The sequence below is a fragment of the Coregonus clupeaformis genome, chromosome 10 (assembly GCF_020615455.1).
Source record: "Coregonus clupeaformis isolate EN_2021a chromosome 10, ASM2061545v1, whole genome shotgun sequence".
NCBI lineage: Eukaryota > Metazoa > Chordata > Actinopteri > Salmoniformes > Salmonidae > Coregonus > Coregonus clupeaformis.
The window spans coordinates 57,031,694-57,059,245 of record NC_059201.1 but is presented as its reverse complement, the minus strand read 5'-3'; the positions used below and the strand labels follow the sequence as shown (position 1 = coordinate 57,059,245).

The 27,552-nt window shown below is 42.5% G+C and overlaps 1 protein-coding gene across 1 annotated transcript; it reads left to right on the top strand.

Annotated features, from left to right (window-relative positions):
• Nucleotides 1–25: 25 nt before the first annotated feature.
• Nucleotides 26–27,432, top strand: LOC121575595 (ras-related protein Rab-22A). The gene is made up of 7 exons (XM_041888787.2): nucleotides 26–311; nucleotides 3,324–3,403; nucleotides 3,772–3,853; nucleotides 16,006–16,077; nucleotides 17,475–17,581; nucleotides 23,278–23,387; nucleotides 23,617–27,432. The coding sequence occupies exons 1-7, from the start codon at nucleotides 276–278 to the stop codon at nucleotides 23,709–23,711; spliced, it is 582 nt and encodes a 193-aa protein (XP_041744721.1). The 5' UTR covers nucleotides 26–275; the 3' UTR covers nucleotides 23,712–27,432.
• Nucleotides 27,433–27,552: the final 120 nt, after the last annotated feature.

Genomic DNA, 27,552 nt, shown 5'->3' with positions numbered 1-27,552 from the left:
TGACACATTGGATTGTAGTTCAAGATGGAGTCGATGCGCTTCTATTTTGTAGCTTCCCAGCCACTTTAATCAAAGTATGGCTAATTATATCAATGATTTTTAATGTTCAGAGGTTGAGGACATACTTTTTATTTGTTTCTCTTCGATCTGTATTTAGTTATTTGATGAGAAGAGGTTATTTGCTAGAAATCTGTCAATAACTGAAACATCTGCTAGCTAGCAATCAGTCAAGTGGTTGGAATGTTCATTAACGTTCTATTAATTTGGAGATCGATATGGCGCAGAGAGAGTTAAAAATGTGCCTTCTTGGGGTAAGAATCTTATTTGTATTCATGTAACTGAACTATCGATTCTCTGTTCGTTCAGATTGCAATATGTCTTAATCTCTCGTGGACAGGTGAAACAGAGAGAATCTGTCAAAATTCACGTATAATTATGTGATTACGAGCAGCAGTAGTTCCTGTTTGGGGATTTCGTTGTTGATTATTTGGACTTCACAAGTATTGGTCTTCACAAAGTTCGCTGCTTCAGTGTTATCTGATATTTTTGTCAGATGTCACTATGGTATACTGAAGTATAATTACAAGCATTCCATAAGTGTCAAAGGCTTTTATTGACAATATATTAATTTTATGCAAAGAGTAATAATTTGCAGTGTTGACCCTTCTTTTTCAAGACCTCTGCAATATGCCCTAGTATGCTGTCAATTAACTTCTGGGCCACATCCTGACTGATGGCAGCCCATTCTTGCATAATCAATGCTTGGAGTTTGTCAGAATTTGTGGGTTTTTGTTTGTCCACCCGCCTCTTGAGCATCGACCACAAGTTCTCAATGGGATTAAGGTCTGGGGAGTTTCCTGGCCATGGACCCAAAATGTCGATGTTTTGTTCCCCAAGCCACTTAGTTATCACTTTTGCCTTATGGCAAGCTGCTCCACCATGCTGGAAAAGGCATTGTTCGTCACCAAACTGTTCTTGGATGGTTGGGAGAAGTTGCTCTCGGAGGATGTGTTGGTACCATTCTTTATTCATGGGTGTGTTCTTAGGCAAAATTGTGAGTGAGCCCACTTCCTTGGCTGAGAAGCAACCCCACTCATGAATGGTCTCAGGATGCTTTACTGTTGGCATGACACAGGACTGATGGTAGCGCGTACCTTGTCTTCTCCGGACAAGGTTTTGTCCGGATGCCCCAAACTATCGGAACGGGGATTCAGAGAAAATGACTTTACCCCAGTCCTCAGCAGTCCAATCCCTGTACCTTTTGCAGAATATCAGTCTGTCCCTGATGTTTTTCCTGGAGAGAAGTGGCTTCTTTGCTGCCCTTCTTGACACCAGGCCATCCTCCAAAAGTCTTCGCCTCACTGTGCGTGCAGATGCACTCACACCTGCCTGCTGCCATTGCTGAGCAAGCTCTGCACTGGTGGTGCCCCGATCCCGCAGCTGAATCAACTTTAGGAGACGGTCCTGGCGCTTGCTGGACTTTCTTGGGCGCCCTGAAGCCTCCTTCACAACAATTGAACCTCTCTCCTTGAAGTTCTTGATGATCCAATTAATTGCAATTCATCTGATCACTCTTCATGACATTCTGGAGTATATGCAAATTGCCATCATAAAAACTGAGGCAGCAGACTTTGTGAAAATTAGTATTTGTGTCATTCTCAACTTTTGACCACGACTGTAATCATGATTGGTTGAAGGCGGTGCTTCTTCTTCTTCTTCAGTGGGGTTTTAAGGCGGTGCTTAAACTGGTGTGGTGATTTTCAAGCGCGTGTGTGGATCACATGAGGTTGGTGGCACCTTAATTGGGGAGGAGGTGCTTGTGGTAATGGCTGGAGTGGAATCCTATCAAATTCCTCCAACACATGGTTTCCATATGTTTGATGCATTTACATTTACATTTACATTTTAGTCATTTAGCAGACGCTCTTAACCAGAGCGACTTACAGGAGCAATTAGGGTTAAGTGCCTTGCTCAAGGGCACATTAACGTCATTTAGCAGACGCTCTTAGCCAGAGCGACTCACAAATTGGTGCGTTCACCCCTATAGCCAGTGGGATAACCACTTTGCCATTCCATTCACGCTATTCCAGCCAATTATTATGAGCTGTCCTCCCCTCAGCAGCCTCCTGTGGGGTGGATCATAAACTAACATAAGCCAAAAGTCAAAATGGGATGTATCATAAAAATTCATGAAAACAAAAATTTGCTTTTTGGCCATGATAAACATGGGTGAAATTAGTGGATGGGAAGGGTTTGGCCGAGAGTTACCGTTTGCGAGGGAGGAGACTTTGCTTCCTTCCTTTGCACAAAGGTAAACATAATAGAGCTCTTCAGCTTGTAGTCCTAAAAACTGGAAACAACTTACCTCTGGTTCATTTAGCCATTATAATGCGGAACATTTATGGGGAAAGAATAGGGTTTGGGGTTAAACACCGAAAATAAGGTCTGAGGTGAACACAGGCTTAGGAGATCTTATACGTTTTGTTCTATAAGATAATATCAGTCAGTTAACATGACCTTTATGAATTATGAAGCCTTTATGTGCTTTATTTATTACACAGTTAGTGAGTGCATACATTTTCATACTGGCCCCCCGTGGGAAACGAACCCACAACCCTGTGAAGTTAGCTGATGAAGATTATCTAATGGAACAAAATGTATAAGATCTCCTAAGCAAAAATGCCATTAATGTCCCATAGGCTTTGTCCAATGAACCATAAGAGTTAGTGCCTACAAAAGGACACCATTACTATTCCCCCAGTAGTAAAACAAGAATTTACAAACCTTCGCAAGGTAATTTTACTTTTGGGGAACTGAGATTACAGTATGTCAAGTGACAAGTGACAGAAGCCTCCAGCTTGCTTGCTAAAAGTTTTGTGCACTAGCTAAATTGAACTCACTTTACTTTGAAACTGACTGAAGTGTCTCAAATAAAGGCTTTACTTTTATTATGTTCCAGAAGAAGTCATGAAATATTTCAATTCATTCTGTCAAAATAGACTCCTAACGTGAAACCAATACAATACTGACAAATAGCCTACGACCTGCATGTACAGTTGCAACACTTTTTCATGTCTATTTTCCTCATCAATAGTAGTTTAGGCTAATGTTGATCATATTACATTTTTATGTATTGCACAGGCGTTGCTCAATCTTTGCAGCATAGTGGCAGGAATATTTTGTTTCTTCAACCAATGGCATATTCTCTTCACATAATGATGGCATCCTGATGAAAACGTAATGGTCTGTGTGGTCTTGGCAGTAAAACAAGTATGGGTGGATTCTTGGATTGATTCTAACTTGGTCCTGTTGTTATTCTTCAGGACACTGGGGTTGGAAAGTCAAGCATTGTTTGGAGGTTTGTGGAGGACAGCTTTGACCCCAACATTAATCCAACTATTGGGTAAGTTATTGCAGTCCTTCACACACTGTAAATATCACGGAGAGATGGGGGGGTTGGTGTATGTGGAGGGGGAGGTGTTGTGGTCATGCTGCATTCTCAGTGATGTCATCCCAGTCTAATCAATTTATAGCCTGGTCTAAGATCTGTTTGTGCTATCATGCCAACGGATGACAGTGTGTGGCAAGGAGTCGTTATGATAGCACAAACAGATCTGGGATCAGGCTAATCAATTTATCACAGGGTAATCAATGTATCACTTCTGTACTTCTGATTTTGTGATTGGGTAAAGGGGTGAGCCTAATTGTATGCCATGTTAACATGCTCTTTAAATGTGACTCACACGGTATGGTTGTATTTCTATTTTCCAGGGCATCCTTCATGACAAAGACGGTGCAGTATCAAAATGAGCTGCACAAATTCCTCATCTGGGACACGGCAGGGCAAGAGAGGGTTAGTTATCATATCTCCCTTCCATATTCTACAATATCTTTGCTCCAAATGAAGTGGTCCTTATTAGACAGTGACATAGGCCATGTTTGAATAAAAATGCATCCTTCCTTCCTCCCTTCCTTGAGCTAGTCAAATTACAGATCTCACATGATGGGTGAGATCAACATATTGGAATCATTGCTCTCACTGACTTATCCAAGTAGGTTAAATCAGAGATTACACCAAGAAAGGAGGAAGGAAGGACACATTTTAAGGAATTCGAACAGGGCCATAGAGGTCTATGCTGAGGGCACACACTTGCAAGTACAGTAATGCATTGTGCCTTTTATGGGGCAATATTTAGCTTACATTTAGCTGCCCACACCAAAACATCCCTGGCTCTCTCATTGCTGCAGTCATTTAATGATGCCCTTTCCTGTAGTTGTGTGGCAGGTTATGCTATCGTGGTTTGTGCACTCTCAAGACCACTGCTGTCTGTTTAGTTTACTAGATGACATAAATACAGTGGGGAGAACAAGTATTTGATACACTGCCGATTTTGCAGGTTTTCCTACTTACAAAGCATGTAGAGATCTGTAATTTTTATCATAGGTACACTTCAACTGTGAGAGACGGAATCTGGTACAGAAACCTTTGTTTGCAATTACAGAGATCATACGTTTCCTGTAGGTCTTGACCAGGTTTGCACACACTGCAGCAGGGATTTTGGCCCACACCTCCATACAGACCTTCTCCAGATCCTTCAGGTTTCGGGGGCTGTCGCTGGGCAATACGGACTTTCAGCTCCCTTTAAAGATTTTCTATTGGGTTCAGGTCTGGAGACTGGCTAGGCCACTCCAGGACCTTGAGATGCTTCTTACGGAGCCACTCCTTAGTTGCCCTGGCTGTGTGTTTCGGTCGTTGTCATGCTGGAAGACCCAGACACAACCCATTTTCAATGCTCTTACTGTATCTCGCGATACATGGCCCCATCCATCCTCCCCTCAATACGGTGCAGTCGTCCTGTCCCCTTTGCAGAAAAGCATCCCCAAAGAATGATGTTTCCACCTCCATGCTTCACGGTTGGGATGGTGCTCTTGGGGTTGTACTCATCCTTCTTCTTCCTTCAAACACGGCGAGTGGAGTTTAGACCAAAAAGCTCTATTTTTGTCTCATCAGACCACATGACCTTCTCCCATTCCTCCTCTGGATCATCCAGATGGTCATTGGCAAACTTCAGACAGGCCTGGACATGCGCTGGCTTGAGCAGGGGGACCTTGCGTGCGCTGCAGGATTTTAATCCATGACGGCGTAGTGTGTTACTAATGGTTTTCTTTGAGACTGTGGTCCCAGCTCTCTTCAGGTCATTGACCAGGTCCTGCCGTGTAGTTCTGGGCTGATCCCTCACCTTCCTCATGATCATTGATGCCCCACGAGGTGAGATCTTGCATGGAGCCCCAGACCGAGGGTGATTGACCGTCATCTTGAACTTCTTCCATTTTCTAATAATTGCGCCAACAGTTGTTGCCTTCTCACCAAGCTGCTTGCCTATTGTCCTGTAGCCCATCCCAGCCTTGTGCAGGTCTACAATGTTATCCCTGATGTCCTTACACAGCTCTCTGGTCTTGGCCATTGTGGAGAGGTTGGAGTCTGTTTGATTGAGTGTGTGGACAGGTGTCTTTTATACAGGTAACGAGTTCAAACGGGTGCAGTTAATACAGGGAATGAGTGGAGAACAGGAGGGCTTCTTAAAGAAAAACTAACAGGTCTGTGAGAGACGGAATTCTTACTGGTTGGTAGGTGATCAAATACTTATGTCATGCAAATTATTTACTTAAAAATCATACAATGTGATTTTCTGGATTTTTGTTTTAGATTCCGTCTCTCACAGTTGAAGTGTACCTATGATAAAAATTACAGACCTCTACATGCTTTGTAAGTAGGAAAACCTGCAAAATCAGCAGTGTATCAAATACTTGTTCTCCCCACTGTACGTCTGTCATGTTCTAGCAACTTCTCATCTATCCTGTCTCTCTCTCCATTCTCTATCTCTCTGTCACACACACACTCACACACCACCACACACACACACACACAAACTTGAACTTATAGCTATGTGTGCTGCATCAAAGGAGCGCAGTTCACATTATGCTAAAGCATACCTTCTATGTGCATTGTTCATTGAACTGTCAAGACGAGTGGCTCTTCAGCAGTCATAACATGGCAGGCGAGACTCTAGGGGCCGCTTGCAACATGATCTGCTGTGATGTTTGTCTACGACGCTATGTGGTGCTAAATCTGGAATGCTTTGTAGCCCACGCAGACAGACGGCATGACTAAAATAGATTATCTTTCAAATGATACAGTATATGAGTAATGTGATACGCATATAGAAACAGCAAGCATTTATGCTAATAAAACACAAATAAAAACACTCCAAATCTGTTGTACATTAGTAGGGCTTGGAATTGCCAGAGACCTCACGATACATTATGATATTTAGGTGCTGATACGATATGTATTGCGATTCTCACGATACTTCAGAAAGTATTCATACCTCTTGACTTATTCCACATGTTGTTGTATTACAGCCTGATAATTATGTGATTACGAGCAGCAGTAGTTCCTGTTTGGGGATTTCGTTGTTGATTATTTGGACTTCACAAGTATTGGTCTTCACAAAGTTCGCTGCTTCAGTGTTATCTGATATTTTTGTCAGATGTCACTATGGTATACTGAAGTATAATTACAAGCATTCCATAAGTGTCAAAGGCTTTTATTGACAATATATTAATTTTATGCAAAGAGTAATAATTTGCAGTGTTGACCCTTCTTTTTCAAGACCTCTGCAATATGCCCTAGTATGCTGTCAATTAACTTCTGGGCCACATCCTGACTGATGGCAGCCCATTCTTGCATAATCAATGCTTGGAGTTTGTCAGAATTTGTGGGTTTTTGTTTGTCCACCCGCCTCTTGAGCATCGACCACAAGTTCTCAATGGGATTAAGGTCTGGGGAGTTTCCTGGCCATGGACCCAAAATGTCGATGTTTTGTTCCCCAAGCCACTTAGTTATCACTTTTGCCTTATGGCAAGCTGCTCCACCATGCTGGAAAAGGCATTGTTCGTCACCAAACTGTTCTTGGATGGTTGGGAGAAGTTGCTCTCGGAGGATGTGTTGGTACCATTCTTTATTCATGGGTGTGTTCTTAGGCAAAATTGTGAGTGAGCCCACTTCCTTGGCTGAGAAGCAACCCCACTCATGAATGGTCTCAGGATGCTTTACTGTTGGCATGACACAGGACTGATGGTAGCGCGTACCTTGTCTTCTCCGGACAAGGTTTTGTCCGGATGCCCCAAACTATCGGAACGGGGATTCAGAGAAAATGACTTTACCCCAGTCCTCAGCAGTCCAATCCCTGTACCTTTTGCAGAATATCAGTCTGTCCCTGATGTTTTTCCTGGAGAGAAGTGGCTTCTTTGCTGCCCTTCTTGACACCAGGCCATCCTCCAAAAGTCTTCGCCTCACTGTGCGTGCAGATGCACTCACACCTGCCTGCTGCCATTGCTGAGCAAGCTCTGCACTGGTGGTGCCCGATCCCGCAGCTGAATCAACTTTAGGAGACGGTCCTGGCGCTTGCTGGACTTTCTTGGGCGCCCTGAAGCCTCCTTCACAACAATTGAACCTCTCTCCTTGAAGTTCTTGATGATCCAATTAATTGCAATTCATCTGATCACTCTTCATGACATTCTGGAGTATATGCAAATTGCCATCATAAAAACTGAGGCAGCAGACTTTGTGAAAATTAGTATTTGTGTCATTCTCAACTTTTGACCACGACTGTAATCATGATTGGTTGAAGGCGGTGCTTCTTCTTCTTCTTCAGTGGGGTTTTAAGGCGGTGCTTAAACTGGTGTGGTGATTTTCAAGCGCGTGTGTGGATCACATGAGGTTGGTGGCACCTTAATTGGGGAGGAGGTGCTTGTGGTAATGGCTGGAGTGGAATCCTATCAAATTCCTCCAACACATGGTTTCCATATGTTTGATGCATTTACATTTACATTTACATTTTAGTCATTTAGCAGACGCTCTTAACCAGAGCGACTTACAGGAGCAATTAGGGTTAAGTGCCTTGCTCAAGGGCACATTAACGTCATTTAGCAGACGCTCTTAGCCAGAGCGACTCACAAATTGGTGCGTTCACCCTATAGCCAGTGGGATAACCACTTTGCCATTCCATTCACGCTATTCCAGCCAATTATTATGAGCTGTCCTCCCCTCAGCAGCCTCCTGTGGGGTGGATCATAAACTAACATAAGCCAAAAGTCAAAATGGGATGTATCATAAAAATTCATGAAAACAAAAATTTGCTTTTTGGCCATGATAAACATGGGTGAAATTAGTGGATGGGAAGGGTTTGGCCGAGAGTTACCGTTTGCGAGGGAGGAGACTTTGCTTCCTTCCTTTGCACAAAGGTAAACATAATAGAGCTCTTCAGCTTGTAGTCCTAAAAACTGGAAACAACTTACCTCTGGTTCATTTAGCCATTATAATGCGGAACATTTATGGGTTTTGCAGGTTTTCCTACTTACAAAGCATGTAGAGATCTGTAATTTTTATCATAGGTACACTTCAACTGTGAGAGACGGAATCTGGTACAGAAACCTTTGTTTGCAATTACAGAGATCATACGTTTCCTGTAGGTCTTGACCAGGTTTGCACACACTGCAGCAGGGATTTTGGCCCACACCTCCATACAGACCTTCTCCAGATCCTTCAGGTTTCGGGGCTGTCGCTGGGCAATACGGACTTTCAGCTCCCTTTAAAGATTTTCTATTGGGTTCAGGTCTGGAGACTGGCTAGGCCACTCCAGGACCTTGAGATGCTTCTTACGGAGCCACTCCTTAGTTGCCCTGGCTGTGTGTTTCGGGTCGTTGTCATGCTGGAAGACCCAGACACAACCCATTTTCAATGCTCTTACTGTATCTCGCGATACATGGCCCCATCCATCCTCCCCTCAATACGGTGCAGTCGTCCTGTCCCCTTTGCAGAAAAGCATCCCCAAAGAATGATGTTTCCACCTCCATGCTTCACGGTTGGGATGGTGCTCTTGGGGTTGTACTCATCCTTCTTCTTCCTTCAAACACGGCGAGTGGAGTTTAGACCAAAAAGCTCTATTTTTGTCTCATCAGACCACATGACCTTCTCCCATTCCTCCTCTGGATCATCCAGATGGTCATTGGCAAACTTCAGACAGGCCTGGACATGCGCTGGCTTGAGCAGGGGGACCTTGCGTGCGCTGCAGGATTTTAATCCATGACGGCGTAGTGTGTTACTAATGGTTTTCTTTGAGACTGTGGTCCCAGCTCTCTTCAGGTCATTGACCAGGTCCTGCCGTGTAGTTCTGGGCTGATCCCTCACCTTCCTCATGATCATTGATGCCCCACGAGGTGAGATCTTGCATGGAGCCCCAGACCGAGGGTGATTGACCGTCATCTTGAACTTCTTCCATTTTCTAATAATTGCGCCAACAGTTGTTGCCTTCTCACCAAGCTGCTTGCCTATTGTCCTGTAGCCCATCCCAGCCTTGTGCAGGTCTACAATGTTATCCCTGATGTCCTTACACAGCTCTCTGGTCTTGGCCATTGTGGAGAGGTTGGAGTCTGTTTGATTGAGTGTGTGGACAGGTGTCTTTTATACAGGTAACGAGTTCAAACGGGTGCAGTTAATACAGGGAATGAGTGGAGAACAGGAGGGCTTCTTAAAGAAAAACTAACAGGTCTGTGAGAGACGGAATTCTTACTGGTTGGTAGGTGATCAAATACTTATGTCATGCAAATTATTTACTTAAAAATCATACAATGTGATTTTCTGGATTTTTGTTTTAGATTCCGTCTCTCACAGTTGAAGTGTACCTATGATAAAAATTACAGACCTCTACATGCTTTGTAAGTAGGAAAACCTGCAAAATCAGCAGTGTATCAAATACTTGTTCTCCCCACTGTACGTCTGTCATGTTCTAGCAACTTCTCATCTATCCTGTCTCTCTCTCCATTCTCTATCTCTCTGTCACACACACACTCACACACCACACACACACACACACACACAAACTTGAACTTATAGCTATGTGTGCTGCATCAAAGGAGCGCAGTTCACATTATGCTAAAGCATACCTTCTATGTGCATTGTTCATTGAACTGTCAAGACGAGTGGCTCTTCAGCAGTCATAACATGGCAGGCGAGACTCTAGGGGCCGCTTGCAACATGATCTGCTGTGATGTTTGTCTACGACGCTATGTGGTGCTAAATCTGGAATGCTTTGTAGCCCACGCAGACAGACGGCATGACTAAAATAGATTATCTTTCAAATGATACAGTATATGAGTAATGTGATACGCATATAGAAACAGCAAGCATTTATGCTAATAAAACACAAATAAAAACACTCCAAATCTGTTGTACATTAGTAGGGCTTGGAATTGCCAGAGACCTCACGATACATTATGATATTTAGGTGCTGATACGATATGTATTGCGATTCTCACGATACTTCAGAAAGTATTCATACCTCTTGACTTATTCCACATGTTGTTGTATTACAGCCTGAAGTCAAAATTCATTAAATATATTTTTTTCTCACCCATCTACACACAATACCCCATAATGACAAAGTTAAAACATGGTTTTAGAAATTTGAGAAAGTGTATTGAAAATGAAATCTCTCATTTACATTAGTATTCAAACCCCTGAGTCAATACATTGTAGAAGCACCTTTAGCAGTGATTACAGCTGTGAGTCTTTCTGGGTAAGTCTCCAAAGAGTTTTCCACACCTGGATTGTGTAACATTTGCCCATTATTATTTTCAAAATTCTTCAAGCTCTGTCAAATTGGTTGTTGATCATTGCTAGACAACCATTTTCAGGTAGATTTAAGTCAAAACTGTAACTCGGCCACTCAGGAACATGCCCTGTCTTCTTGGTAAACAACTTTTGTGTAGATTTGGCCTTGTGTTTTAGGTTATTGTCCTGCTGAAAGGTGAATTAATCTCCCAATGTCTGGTGGAAAGCAGACTGAACCAGGTTTTCCTCTAGGATTTCAGTTTCTTTTTTATCCTGAAAAACTTCCCAGTACTTAACGATTACAAGCATACCATAACATGATGCAGGCACCACTATGCTTGAAAATATGGAGAGTGGTACTGAGTAATATACTGAGTTGTATTGGATTTGCCCCAAACATAACACTTTGTATTCAGGACAAAAAGTTAATTGTTTGCCACATATTTTGCAGTATTACTGTAGTGCCTTGTTGCAAACAGGATGCATGTTTTGGAATATTTGTATTCTGCACAGGCTTCCTTCTTTTCACTCTGTCAATTAGGTTAGTATTGTGGAGTAACTACAATGTTGATCCATCTTCAATTTTCTCCTTTCACAGCCATTAAACTCTGTAACTGTTTTAAAGTCACCATTGGCCTCATGGTGAAATCCCTGAGCGGTTTCCTTCCTCTCCTGCAACTGAGTTAGGAAAGACGCCTGTATCTTTGTAGTGACTGGGTGTATTGATACACCATCCAAAGTGTAATTAATAACTTCACCATGCTCAAAGGGATATTCAATGTCTGCTTTTAGAAAATGTTTGCCCATCTACCAATAGGTGCAGAGTGAGTCCATGCAACTCATTATGTGACTTGTTAAGCAAATATTTACTCCTGAACTTATTTAGGCTTGCAATAACAAAGAGTTTGAATACTTATTGACTCAAGACATTTCAGCTTTTCATTTTTAATTAATTTGTAAAAATGTCTAAAAACGTAATTCCACTTTGACATTATGGGGTATTGTGTGTAGTCCAGTGACCAAAAATCTCAATTTAATCTATTTTAAATTCAGGCTGTAACATGACAAAATGTGGAAAAAGGTGTGGGCGAGACAAGACTGAGTCAAGACCGAGACTGGGAGGGGAACGAGGGGTTTGAGAACGAGGCCAGAAAAAATTCAAGTCCAATTCAAGACCATGATTGTAATTTTGTCAAATCGCCACCATAATAAGAGTTCAAAATGTCCAGTATTTCTGTGTTCATATTTCAGAAGAACATATGGATTCTTTAGACATTCAGAATGGTGAAGAAAATGCATGCTGAAGGCAAATAGAGCCGCTCTACAAATTATTACTAACCGTGGGGAACAATGAGGGCCTTCTATGCCTTCAGAGAAGGGCTAAGGATTTATAAAATAAGTATAATAAATATAGCTGCAAGCAGCAATGGCGGGATTCAAGCTGTGGGCCCACTGTGCCACCATCAGGACAAATTGGACACAGGAGGAGCTACTTCGGTACTCCTTATATCACAACTCAAAATTAAACATGTCATCCAATGTGCATATTTTGGATTATTTTCAATGATGTTGACTTCTTTAAACGACTTCTTCTCCAGAACCTCTAGACCGATCAGCATCCAATTTGGTATATAGTATCTATGGATGCACATCTTCAAGACTCTTGCTCAAACAATATGGCCTCAATAAGCCAATGAGCTTGCATGAATGCTTTGTTCTGTCCAACAGTACCCCCATGCGGACCAAGCTCATCCATACTTTACAGACTCATATCCCTTAGCATGTGTGCCGAATTTCATCACTCTGAGTCAAACAGATCAAGAGATATAAACGTGCCGGTTATAGCGCCACTGTGTGGTCGATCTGAATGTGCTTGCATATGTTGAGTCTTGACAGTGTTTGGAACATGTGTACAAAGTTTGGTTACAATATGAATATCCGTGTCTGATTTATATGCATTAAGGTGCCAGACCACGGCCACATTGAATGTTTATTGGTCAGTAGCGGCCATGTTTTTTGACATACTTGTCTGGAAAATATAGATGCCATATGTCAAGGTTCACCCAGATCGTCCTAGTGGTTACGGAGGAGATGTCATTTAAGTGTTTTTCACAAAATTCTAAATGGTTGAAAATCCATCATGGCAGACTTTATGGGTCCTGGAGGCAAATTTGTTGTCAAGACCTCACAAACAGATCTGGGACCAGGCTAGTTGTAGGCTTTATACAGTACCCCTCGTAATCCTGTCCTGTTATTATTTAGTGTGTGCCCTTCCCTTTCTTCTACTCGTGCAATCTCCTGCTAGTACAATGGTCTATTCCCCTCTGTTGTCCTCTGGAGAGTGGTGAGATAAAACAGCTTTTGTCTTCTGTTCTCTGAGCTTGCCCGGGGCCATGGCCTTGAGGTAAAATGAATGAAGCTTTGTTTAAGATAAGACAAACAGATGAAACCCGAGCTGTCTCTGCCTGCTCCCCAGTCCCGACTGATCCACTGCCACTGTCCCTGCCAGCTTCTCTTTCTCTCTCGCACTCTTTCTCTCTCCGGATAGGTCTATTCAGGGTAGTGGTAGAGCCTACACCATATTGCTTAGGCTTACAGAGCTACAGTCTTCAAAGGGTAGGGCCAAGAGGAAGGGGTAGGGAACACATTGGGACTCTTTCTCTCACACACACTCACTCCGTCTCTCCCAGGCTACTGAGTGTTCCACAGCTGTGAGCGAGAAGGTAGCAACATTTCTGGCAGCGGGCTGTTGTTTTCCTTCATTGTAAGTTGCAGCCACTGTATTTCTAAGCTGATCGCTTCTTGAGAACCAGTTGGTATAATTAACAGTAGTGGAGTTTGGTTGAGAGATTTAGGAGAAGCAGATGGAGATGGAATGAGAGAGAGCTGTGATTAGGCTACTACACAATCTCTGCATTCCCTGGCACGGACAGACACCTTTCATTGGGTGCCAGGCTCATAATTTCAGTAATTAACCTGCACACGCTTAGCAAAATAAGGGGCGCTTTTTTACAGCTCTGGTGTGGCCAGATGTCTGGTCTAGCCCTCGCTGCGAAATGCTCCCAGGGCACACTTTCGAGAGGGACCACACAAGACTGGCTGTGCTGTCAGGTACTGGCTGTACTGCAGCTAGCAGACAGGCAGCATCCCGTTCCCGCCGTCTGCCAAATATCCCAAGTTGGACTCCCTCCGGTAGTCTCGGGGCCAGTAACAACTGTAATTGCACGGAATGTGTGCTTTTCCTGAAGAACTGTGTGATTCCAAGCCGGGATAGTTTATTCCTTTTTATCGTAATGGAAAATGGGAATTGGTGGGAAAGGCCGGGTCGTTCCATGTCAACGTTTGACTGGGATCGCTCCTGTTTGTTTTAAAGCTAATCTCTTTATTTCATTAACTATTACGTGGCATGCTTGATTATTTTTCCCATCATGGTTAAATATGCTAATTATGTTCGAAGAGTTGTGCTGAATATTATCCTAAAATGTAGAAGGATCTAGCCTAAATGGTAGTCTAACTAATGACAGGTGCGTTACCTTTCACTTGTCTCTGTTGCAGCTTTCTTTTGTGCCTCATACAGTTGATGGTCTGAATGTCACTCATTGTTACTTGTCAGTATAAATTATTACAATCATACCAAATTAAGCATATACGGCATGCCTTTTCAACAATAGCAAATACTTGAGAATTCACCTATTTTGGAAGATTGCATGTTACCTGAAACATTGCAGCATTTCCACCCAAATTTAAATCTCATGCCCAAAGGCTGCGTTTACACAGACAGGACAATTCTGATATTTTTGCCACTAATTGGTCTTTTGACCAATCAGTTCAGATGTTTTGCCAATAATTGGGCACAAGATCAGAATTGGGCTGCCTGTGTAAACGTAGCCTAGTGTCTGAAGGTTATTGTGAAGGAAGATACTTTGTGCAGGTAATTTAGTCTATAACATGCTAATTTGGGGATATGGATTTTTTGGGCAAGCATGGTAAGGTAAGCATTTCGTGACAGCAGCCAGGTAAATTAAACCAAAGTATGAATCGCTGTCTCGCCTAGTCCAAAGACTGTTTACAGGAAAATAATAAAAATAAATAAATATATGTTTTATTGTCACATACACCGGATAGGTGCAGTGACATGTGCTGTTTTACAGGGTCAGCCATAGTAGTACGGCAACCCTGGCGCAAATTAGGGCTAAGTGCGTTGCTCAAGAGCACATTGACAGATTTTTCCACCTTGTCGGCTCAGTTATTCGAACCAGCGACCTTTCGGTTCTTGGCCCAATGCTCTAACCGCTAGGCTACCTGCCGTCCAATAGGCCAATGTAATCTAGGCGAACTATTCCTTTAATCAAAAAAAATAAAAGTGATCACGAGACCTTTTTGTAGGCATTTGATTTAGAGTTTTATGAAAACAGGTATTTGCTAATTGCACTGGCATTTTCAAACCAGAACTCATAAGCTTTTGGAAAATATTATACCAGAAGAAATACAGAGAACTGCCAAACATCAAGCAACTTTATTTTTTTCAACGTTGGAATGGGAAATAATGTAGCTTCAGCTTGTTTTTATTACGCAGGGTTTTCTGGTCTACTGGGTGAAGACCAAATGGATAGTTCTCCATAAATATTAAATGGCTAACTGCTTTTGACACCTTGTGCTCATCTTTCTCCTGATGGCTACCACATGTGAGTCCTCAGTGGAAAGCCTTGCCATACTTCCAGGTAACAAAAGCCACTTGGCATATAGGCTTGGAACACAAGGCCTTTTTGTTTTTTCAAAAAGGTCCTTACATTTACATTTTACATTTTAGTCATTTAGCAGACGCTCCTTAGTTTCTCTTTGCTTCGCTTTACCCCTTTGAGTTGATGTTTTCTCTCAAAGATCCTGTTGGGTGAAATGGAAAGTGGTGTAAGTCATATAACGGTGACAAAATGTAACCGTATAAGGCTTCTAGATTGGGTACTCTGTGAATGTAATGTTTTGGAAACAGGCGGTAGTAGTGATTGCGATGCTATTTTGGTAGCCTTGATTTTCTCATAAACAATTGCAAGCTAGATACGCGATCCTCAAAGATGAGTAAAAAAATGTCAGTAACCTTTTCTTTTAAGTTTATCTTACTTTAATCATGATATACAGTACTACATATGCATACATGGCCCTTGACCTCACTATATCAGTGTAACCGGTTTGGCTGTACATAAAGTCCTGTTGGAGGCTTTAGAAAATGAATTATCTTCTCTGTCCAGAGGGACAGCCTCTTTCTTTGAAGAATGATTGCAGCCCATTACTCACTATGCTATATCTCCACTTCTATCTCTGCTTTCCCATAGTTCCGTGCGTTGGCGCCAATGTACTACAGAGGCTCTGCGGCAGCCATCATTGTTTATGACATCACTAAAGAGGTACAGTATCCCCTCTCGTTTCCTTCCGGTAACATGGTGTGACATGACATTTAGTTTTTTTCCTCAAATGTTTAAAGGGACACTGTGCCACCTTTTTTCAATGCCATTCCTATGTCATCAGGAGTAATTTGCTAAATAAATCAGTGATTTTCAAAAACTAAGAGTCAGCTCTCTCCGTCACTGAGAAACTCTGTTTTTAAAATGTGTTTTTTATGACCCCCGATGACATCATAGGGGCAGGTTTTCTTAGGACCTTTTCTTCTTAAATATATGACTGCAGAAAAAAAGCTCCAAATAGATTGACCTTTGCAAAACGTAGGTATCCATGCACGCCATACAGTTTGTATGTCTACTGTAGGCAACTATGGGGGCCAACTGGTCACTCAAATATAGGCATGTCCAGTAAACATATACTGTCCACTCTCGCATTCCATGTGGAGAGGCGTACTCATGTGTCCACATGTCCTGTTCACATCTCCTATGTTTCATGCCTGTTTAAATCACACATGCCCACACAGTCATGCGTTGCATAACATTATCTCAAACTAAAATATCTAACAATGTAAGATGTTTCTATATATATATATATATATATATATATATATATGTATATGTGTTAATAACATTATAGTATATAGTTGCCATGGCACCTTAGTAGCAGCATAAACAGCTCCTGTACATTTTGTAAATATTGTTGTAATTAAGGCATTTTTTCTGTACAATCTTTTTGTTTTAAGAATTAACAATTAATTTAACTAATTCATATCATCAGAATCAACCACGGCGTTAAGACTGAAGGTGAAGTTGGCTAGTCATTTCTTTGTTTGGCTAGCTAGCTAGCTAGCTAGCAAGTAAGCTAACATTACCTGGCAATTGTTTTGATTCGAATGCAAGCTAGTGTCCGGAGGTTGAGGATGGAGAGAAGTCCGAAAGTAAGACGGCAGATCGGTGCGGTGAGGCTACTCTTGAATTATTACTGAAATGTTGTGTGCTTTCTGGAGCCACGTGACTGCCATAGCATCATCCAAGTTGCTTCATTTTGGCAGTAGTGAAGGAGCAGCTAGCTACCAACTATGGAGTCCATGGACTGCAGTGCCAGTGGCTAAGCTCAAACTTCACCTGATTCCTACTATGGAAAAGCCAGAGACGGAGAGACACCTTGATGAGAGCGTGCTACCTGCCTGCCCCTGGACTTTCTCTCCCCGCTTGACCACCTCCCTCAGTTGACCACTCCATGAACTTTCTAATGACTGTCCATGTTGTGATGTTGTTTTTTCTAAATTGCATGTAATTTTATGTTGCTTTAAAGCGCTTTGAAATTCTTTATGTAATGAATAGCGCTATAAATGTTGAATACATTATTTATTATTAATAATGGCTTGAACCGTGTTTCTCAGGACTCGTTCCAGACATTGAAGAACTGGGTGAAGGAGCTTCGCCAGCACGGCCCTCCCAACATCGTGGTAGCCATCGCTGGCAACAAGTGTGACCTGTCCGATGCCAGGTAAATAAATCCCTCAAGTCCCCTAGGAAGACATGGGTTGCATCCCAAATGCCACCCTATTCCCTATATAATGCACTACCTTTGACCAGGGCCCTGGTCAAAAGTAGTGCACAATATAGTAAATAGGGTGCCATTTGGGACAAAGCTATTGGCTTATTTGTACAAGTCAGCAGCATGGCCGCCACACAGTAATTTTACCAGACGAATCACAGAATCGTTGACATGAGATTTGCTTGTGCTACATTTTCTAATGAAGATTAAATGACTCGCCAACGCTTTGTTTGGCAAGGGACTTCAACGGCTGAGCCAAGCGTGTATCTTCAAACTTTTGGCTCCAACAATGTGAACATACCGTGGAACGGTAACTGCCGGCCGATGCAGCTCTCTGTTGGCGATGCACTGGGGGATATGTATGTAATGTCACTCAAACATGCTCGCTTAGATGAGAGGACTTTAACTACTAGAGTAGGCTAATTGCATTGGAGCAGTGGAGAGAACTAATGCTTCAAAATCCATTACATCTCTCCCATCTACTGTCCATCCATTAGTGTTAGTCATTATTGACTCACTAAGCACTTACAGTGGCTTGCGAAAGTATTCACCCCCCTTGGCATTTTTCCTATTTTGTTGCCTTTTCAACCTGGAATTAAAATGGATTTTTGGGGGGTTTGTATAATTTCATTTACACAACATGCCTACCACTTTGAAGATGCAAAACATTTTTTATTGTGAAACAAACAAGAAATAAGACAAAAAAACAGAACTTGAGCGTGCATAACTATTCACCCCCCCAAAGTCAATACTATGTAGAGCCACCTTTTGCAGCAACTACAGCTGCAAGTCTCTTGGGGTATGTCTCTATAAGCTTGGCACATCTAGCCACTGGGATTTTTGCCCCTTCTTCAAGGCAAAACTGCTCCAGCTCCTTCAAGTTGGATGGGTTCCGCTGGTGTACAGCAATCTTTAAGTCATACCACAGATTCTCAATTGGATTGAGGTCTGGGCTTTGACTAGGTCATTCCAAGACATTTAAATGTTTCCCGTTAAACCACTTGAGTGTTGCTTTATCAGTATGCTTAGGGTCATTGTCCTGCTGGAAGGTGAACCTCCGTCTCAGTCTCAAATCTCTGGAAGACTGAAACAGGTTTCCCTCAAGAATTTCGCTGTATTTAGCACCATCCATCATTCCTTCATTTCTGACCAGTTTCCCAGTCCCTGCCGATGAAAAACATCCCCACAGCATGATGCTGCCACCACCATGCTTCACTGTGGGGATGGTGTTCTCGGGGTGTTGAGAGGTGTTGGGTTTGCGCCAGACATAGCGTTTTCCTTGATGGCCAAAAAGCTCAATTTTAGTCTCATCTGACCAGAGTACCTTCTTCTATATGTTTGGGGAGTCTCCCACATGCCTTTTGGCAAACACCAAACATGTTTGCTTATTTTTTTTCTTTAAGCAATGGCTTCTGGCCACTCTTCCGTAAAGCCCAGCTCTGTGGAGTGTACGGCTTAAAGTGGTCCTATGGACAGATACTCCAATCTCTGCTGTGGAGCTTTGCAGCTCCTTCAGGGTTATCTTTGGTCTCTTTGTTGCCTCTCTGATTTAAAAAATGTCTTCTGGCTGTTTAAATTGTCCACATCTTGAAAAAGAGGACAGGGACATGCGTTTTGTTTAGGTTTTACACCTTTTTCTGGAGAAAAAAAAAGATGGTTAACCATGACCAGAAAATGTTTAACGTTTGATGGCTATGCGCCAGCCAACTCTAGCACTGTGGGTCACCACAACGTGTACCAAGGCGAACAGTGAGATCGCTCACCAAGTTGCTGTAATCGAATAATAAGTTACCTTCATTGTAAACTTACTATGACGCTGGCATTGTGACGCAGAAGAATGGGCTGGGAATAGAACGTTCGTAAGGCGAGTTGGTGCCACGGTGCTTAATAGAACTAATAGGAGCTGGCAGGGTGAAAAATGCCCTAAAATAAGGCCAGTTTTTTGGTGATTATTTCAAAACTACGGCAAGCAGCTGGGACATATGGTGATATTCTGAAACTGGGCTCCATGGCAGATGCAATTAACTAGTTTTTATCAGACAAAAGCGTTGTTAAAAATCTCATGTGTCCAGCCTAATTTGTTGTTCCTCTACCTCTACACTTGCGTTCAGTGTCTGCATGGTCAATACGGCACATTAAACAATGTTGATGACAACGATGTGATTTTCACTTTGCTTCTTAATATAATTACACTATTCATTTTTTTTCTTACATCTGCAAACTGCTAGTTTGTCTTTTCTTAGTAAGTTGGGCCTAAATCTTGTTAGCTGCTAATGCTAATCGCTAGCTAGCTAATACATGTACTGTGTCAGAGCTAACGTTATACAGCCTGATAATACCAGTGACGTTGTAGATCTACATCTTAATGTTTTTTGTGCAACAGTATCTTCTAAATCAAAGAGGAATATGTGAAGCAAGAATGTCAGCTACATTAAGTAGCTAAGAGAATTTTCAATGTAGCCAAAGATTATAGGGTCCCCTAGGAAACACTTGTCAACACTTTGGTTCCTTCCCTGTCACAATAACTCCTCCCTGGCATTTTCATTTGTTGTCATGTCAAACTGTATTCAAAGTGCCCACTATTATATTCTAACCATAGAATTTCAATAATCATTCTATTTCCATGATTCCAACAGTTCACCCAAGTAGAAAGAGGAGGAAGGGAAGCGCTACTAAGGTACACAATAGTAGATTTTGGTAGACAGAAGGTGTTCTTTGGTCAAAGGGGTGAATTGGTCATCAAAAAGAAAGGAGGACCAAGGCACTCTTCATATAATTAATTAAAATGCCTTTATTAGTATGGCATGTTCAATGGAAAAAATGTTTTGCTCTAAATCACAAGTCAAATTGCAATTACTACATTTGGTAAACATAAGGCCTAGATTGTTTGCCCATATCGTGCAGCCATGTGTGGAAATGATCTGAAATGAGTGCAGGAAATGCAGAAAATAAGTTTAGGTTGAACTGAACAGTATAAAGCAATCAGAATAGAGAAAGACCCATTGAAATCACTTAGAATGTATGCGTTGCCACCTTAGGGTCACGCACTGCTCATAAAGCAAATGTTGAACTTTTATTATTCAAAAACATAAAATACTGTCATACCGTCAAAAAAAAATTAAATACCGTAATATGATATTTTGGCCAAATCGCCCAGCCCTAGTTCCATGTCTATCTAACTTAGGGCAGCAGCCTCTAAGGTGCAGGGTTGAGTAACCGGGTGGTAGCCAGCTAGTGACAGTGACTAAGTTCAGGGCAGGGTACTTAGTGGAGGCCGGCTAGTGATGGCCTTGAGATAGAAGCTGTTTTTCAGTCACTCGGTCCAAGCTTTTTTATTGCACCTGCACTGACTTCGCCTTCTGGATGATAGCAGGATGAACAGGCCGTGGCTCGGGTGGCTGAGGTCCTTTGATGATCTTCTTGGCCTTCCTGTGACACCGGGTGCTGTAGATGTCCTGGAGGGCAGGCAGTGTGCCCCCGGTGATGCGTTGGGCAGACCGCACCAACCTCTGGAGAGCCCTGCAGTTGCCGTACCAGGCGATGATACAGCCCGACAGGATGCTTTCAATGGTGCATCTGTAAGACTTTGTGAGGGTCTTAGGGGCCAAGCTGAATTTCTTCAGCCTCCTGAGGTTGAAGAGGCACTGTTGCACCTTCTTCACCACACTGTCTGTGTGGGTGGACCTTTTCGGAGATGTGTATGTCGAGGAAGTTGAAGCTTTTCACCTTCTCCACTGTGGCCCCATCGATGTGGATGGGGGGGCGTGCTCCCTCTGCTGTCATCTGAAATCCACGATCAGCTCCTTCATTTTGTTGACGGTGAGGGAGAGGTTATTTTCCTGGCACCATTTCGGCAGGGCCCTCACCACCTCCCTGTAGGCTGTCTCGTCATTGTTGGTAATCAGGCCTACCACTGTTGTGTCGTCTGCAAACCTGATGATTGAATTGAAGGCGTGCGTGGTCATGCAGTCATGGGTGAACAGGGAGTACACACCCTTGTGGGGCCCCTGTGTTGAGGATCAGTGTAGTGGAGGTGTTGTTGCCTACGTTGACCACCTGGGGGCGGCCGGTCAGGAATTCCAGGACCCAGTTGCACAGGGCGGGGTTCAGACCCAGGGCCCCGAGCTTAGTGATGAGTTTGGAGGATACTATGATGTAGAAGGCTGAGCTGTAGTCAATTAACAGCATTCTTACATAGGTATTCCTCTTGTCCAGATGGGATAGGGCAGTGTGCAGTGCAAGGCGATTGCATCATCAGTGGATCTATTGGGGCAGTATGCAAATTTCAGTGGGTGTCGGGTAAGGTGGAGGTGATATGATCCTTAACTAGCCTCTCAAAGCACTTAATGATGACAGAAGTGAGTGCTACGGGGCGATAGTCATTTACTTCAGTAACCTTTGTTTTCTTGGGTACAGGAACAATGGTGGACATCTTGAAGCAAGTGGGGACAGCAGACTGGGATAGGGAGAGATTGAATATGTCCGTAATCACTCCAGCCAGCTGATCTACGAATGCTCTGAGGACACGGCTAGGGATGCCGTCTGGGCCTTTCGAGTGTTAAATGTCTTACTCATGTCGGCCACGGAGAACGAGAGCTCACAGTCCTCGGGAGCGGCCCGCGAATAAGTTGTTTAGCTTGTCCGGGAGCAAGACGTTGGTGTCCGCCACGTGGTTGGTTTTCCTCTCCTCTGCTCCTGACTGCCATAATAATATAATGAATAGAATAGGCATCCCCATTCAAATCAATGATGGCATAATACAGGCCCTTGCTCGTTTCAGTAAGGAGCTAAGTTTCATCACGTTGTTAAGAGTCCCTGTTACCGCAGAAATGGACTCAACCGCCCAAATGCCCATTGACATTTGTTTGGTAAAAACAGTAGGATAATTCCACATGTAGGTAGAGTCCGTTCAAGGAAATGTTTTCTCCTTTTCTTTTAAGAGCTTTGTCAGAACAGACCACTCAGTCAATGCCCCCTCAGGGGTTATGGAGTCTGCAGTGTTACTTAAAAAGAACATTGTGGTCCTCTGTAGCTCAGCTGGTAGAGCACGGCGCTTGTAACGCCAAGGTAGTGGGTTCGATCCCCGGGACCACCCATACACAAAAAAATGTATGCACGCATGACTGTAAGTCGCTTTGGATAAAAGCGTCTGCTAAATGGCATATTATTATTATTATTATATTATTATTATAACATTCTAATAGAAAAGTAGCTATTGTCCCATCTTCAGCCAGCTGTTCGTTCCACGTATTTATTTTTATTTTTTACGGTTATGTCGGTTATTTTATTTTCATGACAGTCTACATCCATAAACGTTGGTTACACGGTTATACTGTAATTGTGCCAGCCCTAGTGGGGAGCTGCTGGCTTGGGTCCCTTTCTCTCTTCTTTTACGCTCATCTCCCGTTTGGGTCCGGTCTGTCTCATTGTTTTAAGGGGTGTGTCCTTGTGCCTCCTCATTTTCATCTGCGCTGATGTGAAACAACTGGACAGGCAACAACGATTTCTTGGCTTATGTCCGCCATATTGCTTTGGCCTATCCTGTGTTTTCAGATCAGTGCAGATGCAGGCGAGAAGATAGGGAGACTACACCTCTCTCCATAATTGAGATGCACCCCGTTTTAAGACTTGAACACTCTTTACAGGGAGGTCTTGGAGAAGGATGCCAAGGACTACGCAGACTCCATCAATGCCATCTTTGTGGAGACCAGCGCCAAGAACGCCATTAACATCCATGAGGTCTTTATAGAGATAAGTAAGTGTGTTTTTTCACTATGTTTTGGTGTCCTCCCATCCTTTGGGCCTAATTTATGCTTTGTGGGATACCAGTGTATTACTAGTGGTGTACAATGGTTTAAATTCACCTCTTGTGTGTTTTTAAATTGAGTTGAGTTGAGCTTCTGCTGCACGTTCCTTTTAACCAATGGTCTCTGGGTGTAACATTGTTTTTTCGTCCCCCCTGCACATTTTGTTCTCCCCTACAGGTCAACAGATCCCTGTCCTAGATGCAGGAGGAGGGGCTGCAGGGAAGGGCTTCAAACTGCGCCGCCAGCCCTCGGAGACCCGGACCTGCTGCTGATGCTGCCAGTGAACCCTGATCTTAGTCCCATCCTGACCCTTAACCCCTGATGCCATGACCTTTCTTTGCTTACAGCCTCCATAGTCCCTCCAACCAAATACCACTCCTCCGTCGGGAACCACTGACACCTCCATCTAATCCTGCACTCTAAAGAGCAAGCACATTGAAATTCACTGGGATATTGCCTGACATTTTGACCATATCTCATTGTCCTTTGCAGCTAGCTTCGGCTTGGTTATTGTGAAGCTGTATGTTTGTGTTTCCTGTCTCCCTACCCAGACCCCAAAAGGTTCAACCAAAGTCCACAGCCTTTAGTATTTTGCCTTTAGGTTCCCCAAGAAGGTCAATGGCAGTCTCACCCCCCTCTCTTGCTGTGTAGGGTGCCATTTGAGATGCATCCTCAAAGGTTTTCAGCGTAAAATGTCTAAATATAGTGGTCCAAAGCCACAGCAACGATTTCCCCAAGTTATAAGAGCTCCCCTCCCTGCCTGTCTTTTTTTTATAGGTCTTGTAATACTTCTGAAAAGAAGAAGAACGTTAACACAGATTGTATTTCTGTTTCGATCTCGTAAACCTCTACACGGGTCCTGGCATCATCGGGTTTACAGAATGCTGTGATTCTTTTCTTGCAATGGCTACAGGGTCTATTTTGTAACAAGAGACAATATGGAGGTTATTTTTGAAGAGTTTAACATACCTTTACATTTTCAGTTTCTTAAAAAATGGCTAGGTAGGCCTGTATAGATGTACTTTCTCCACCTCTCAAGGGACTAATACTGATCTCTTACTAAATCAACTACAGTAAATCACACCACACTAAGTAACGACCGTTTCATTAATCTGGAGTGTACCAAAACATTTTTTAACATTTCCGTCGGGTTTGCCCAACTGTTTGCAAAGAGTGCCACTTCAGTCTGAAAATATGAACACCTGTATGGATCTATCTAACCATTGTGATCCAGGTTGATGAGTCAGATGTGCATGATGGGAAATGTATTTGTGTAGTCTGACCTATAATGGCCCTCACACGGTGCTTTGCAGCATAGGGCCAACTAAGGCAGGTGTTTACCAAACCGTTTGATACTACAGTAATGAAAATCCCCAATGGGAGTAATGGGCTTGTTATTTATTTTGTGTCTTGTTCCTCTGTTACAATTTTGTGTTCATCAATATCGTTGTCACTTTCATTCCATCTGTTTTAGCCTCAACACTTTGGAGGGAAAATGGGTTTTGTGATGGTAACGTGGCTGGTTGATTGTTGCCACTGAAAAGGAGAGGACAGTCCTTTTATGGCTGACCTCTACATTGAGAGCAGTGATATAGTGGTAAAAGAAAAAAGGTAAACTCTTATCGCCGGTCGCGGTGAAAAAAGTAACGCTCCTTATACTTTTAATGCATTTTTCTACAAAAGGTGGGTAAACTGTGTTTACTTGCGTTTACCCTCCACTACACTGATTGAAAGGCGTTCATGATTAAGGCCCTGTGGTTGTCTCTTAAAGGGCCAGCCTGTTTGAGTGCTAACAAGACTAGCAGTCAGTAAGTGTGCGATATTACATTTACATTTATGATAACTTTTCAAACTGCTCACATTTACACTTTAATATTTGAGCAAATGAGCCACTCGCTGGAATTCTGTAAATGAATTGCCCTGGAGTGCTTGGAGAATACTGCCAGGCTTTTTACAATATTCATTGTGTTTCAATATTTCTGAAATGGCATTGTAACTGTTTGTGTGAGTTGGCAACTCTGTCCGTCCTCGATCTCTTGCTGTTTTTCTTTTACGACCATTTTACAGGAGAGAGGGATTTTGTGAGGTCCTGCCAATTCTTTAATTGTCCCATAAACATTTTTCAACTTTCTTTTACAGAATAAGCACTGACTCGCACATCCATTGTAGTTTTACTACCTGGCCTAAGATTTAAAAAAGGGCCATATCTGGAAACTTGACTTGTTCTGGGAAGAACTTGACTACACTCTTCGAGCTTAGATATTTCTAAAGAAAAGGTTACGCGAAGAGAACCAGGCACTGCGTTCCGTTGACATGCTGACCCGCTAACGAACCGTGCTCTCTTTTCCACTCTGAATAATGTGCTGTACTCTGGGGACCGGTCTCATTCGTTCCCCTCGCCCCTTCTTTCCAGCGCCAGCTGCCTTTCCTTCCGTCCACTGTGACGCAAGCAATTAAGTCGCTTGAATATGGAGTGGAACTGGAACACCCTGTCCAGAAATACAGAGAATCATCGAAAGAACACTATGAGCAACATGTTCACTATGATGTCTTAAATTGCTCCTCTGTGTAGCACATGAATGTTAAGTCTCACATGTTAGTTCATGAGCCATTGCTATTGCCATTTGAATGGCAATTTAGGGATAATGCCTAGCACAGAGTTGTCAATGGAATTGTTCCCCTTTCCTTTTGGTTTCCTCTTAGTGGCTTTACCTCTTGCCAAAAATACAGAAATGGGCCACATTTTAACACCGGTCGTAAACTGGCCACCATGCCTCCCAATTGTCTGTCCTTTCTCCTAATGTGTGTATTTGTTCACTTCCCTTCATGGATTTAATGACTGGTCTAAGAAATGTGTTGGAAACTCTCTTTGTATACATTGTACACCAATCTAATCCGATTATTTTAAATGAGTGGGGAGGAGTACACAAGTGCACACCAATAATAATAAGTGGACCGATAATTGGAATGCAAGGTGGGTCTCTTGAGGTTAAGTTGTCTTAGTGGCTTGTGTCTTTTCCATTTTACTCTACATGTTTGTTTTTTTATTGACCATGGTGCATTTTAATAAGTAGTGAGTTGTGTAAATAGCAGGGTAGACAGTACATTATTCAAGAATTTGTTTTTACAACCATGTCAGTGCAATAATTGTCTTTATGGCAAGGGTTACTAAAATGCGACAAACAAGAATTCCTAGGGATCGAGGAGATTTATAATGTGGTTATATGTTACTTGTAGTTGTGATGTGTTGATTTCTGATCATTAATTCTTCAAAAGGCCTTTAAAAGTTCTATGTTAATGATTTTGTAGCATTTTGAAGTGTTCCTCAATGATTTCCACTTGAAATTATATCGTGTTTAGCAAGGACAATGCATTAAAAAAGGGACATTTATTATAGCTCTGGTACTTCTACAACTGCACTTTCAGATCAAGTATTTGTATTGATTTGTGCACCGAACCCTATCCTGTGTTTCTGAAGCAAACATACCAATACATCTTGCACTGTTTGAGTGAATCAACTTGATTGTTTTTGTAATGCCATTGCGTCACATGCTGCCTTTGCATTGCAGCAATAATTATTTTACAGTATAGCTTTTTATTTTGCACTCTCTTGTAGAAGGTGGTGCAGCTACTCTGTGCCATTTAAAAAGTCATTTTTATAACACATATCACTATTTCATTGCTCACATTTGTTCTAATGCTTAACGGTTGGAAAAGTGGGTATTTGTAAGACAAATAACAATCCAATGAATGAATTTATTTCAATAGGACTGATATGCTTATATGAACTGTAACTCAGTAAAATCTTTGAAATTGTTGCATTTATATTTTTGTTCAGTATACAATAATTCCACTTGTATTTTGCCATATTTAGCTTTCATACTTATCATAATGATTGAAAAATAAATTTAAAAGCCTGAAAACATTTGTTAGCAATGTGTTGCTAAATGCCTAAAAGGGTTTACTAATAATAAAAAATATATATTAAAGGAAGGTGTGTGTGGATACCATCTAATGGGCTGGGCTGGGAATACCTTGGTGGTAGCTCTGGTCAAGGGTGTAGGAGCACAGTCCTCTTCTAAGACAGAGGAACACACTACCTCCCTGGACCAG

Bases quoted from the DNA above. Each gene is read 5' to 3' on its own strand.
- LOC121575595 (XM_041888787.2), top strand. From the start codon at position 276: ATGGCGCAGAGAGAGTTAAAAATGTGCCTTCTTGGG. The intron at 3,404-3,771 runs GTAAGTTATTGC...TCTATTTTCCAG, and splicing joins AACATTAATCCAACTATTGG to GGCATCCTTCATGACAAAGA. The intron at 23,388-23,616 runs GTAAGTGTGTTT...TCTCCCCTACAG, and splicing joins TGAGGTCTTTATAGAGATAA to GTCAACAGATCCCTGTCCTA.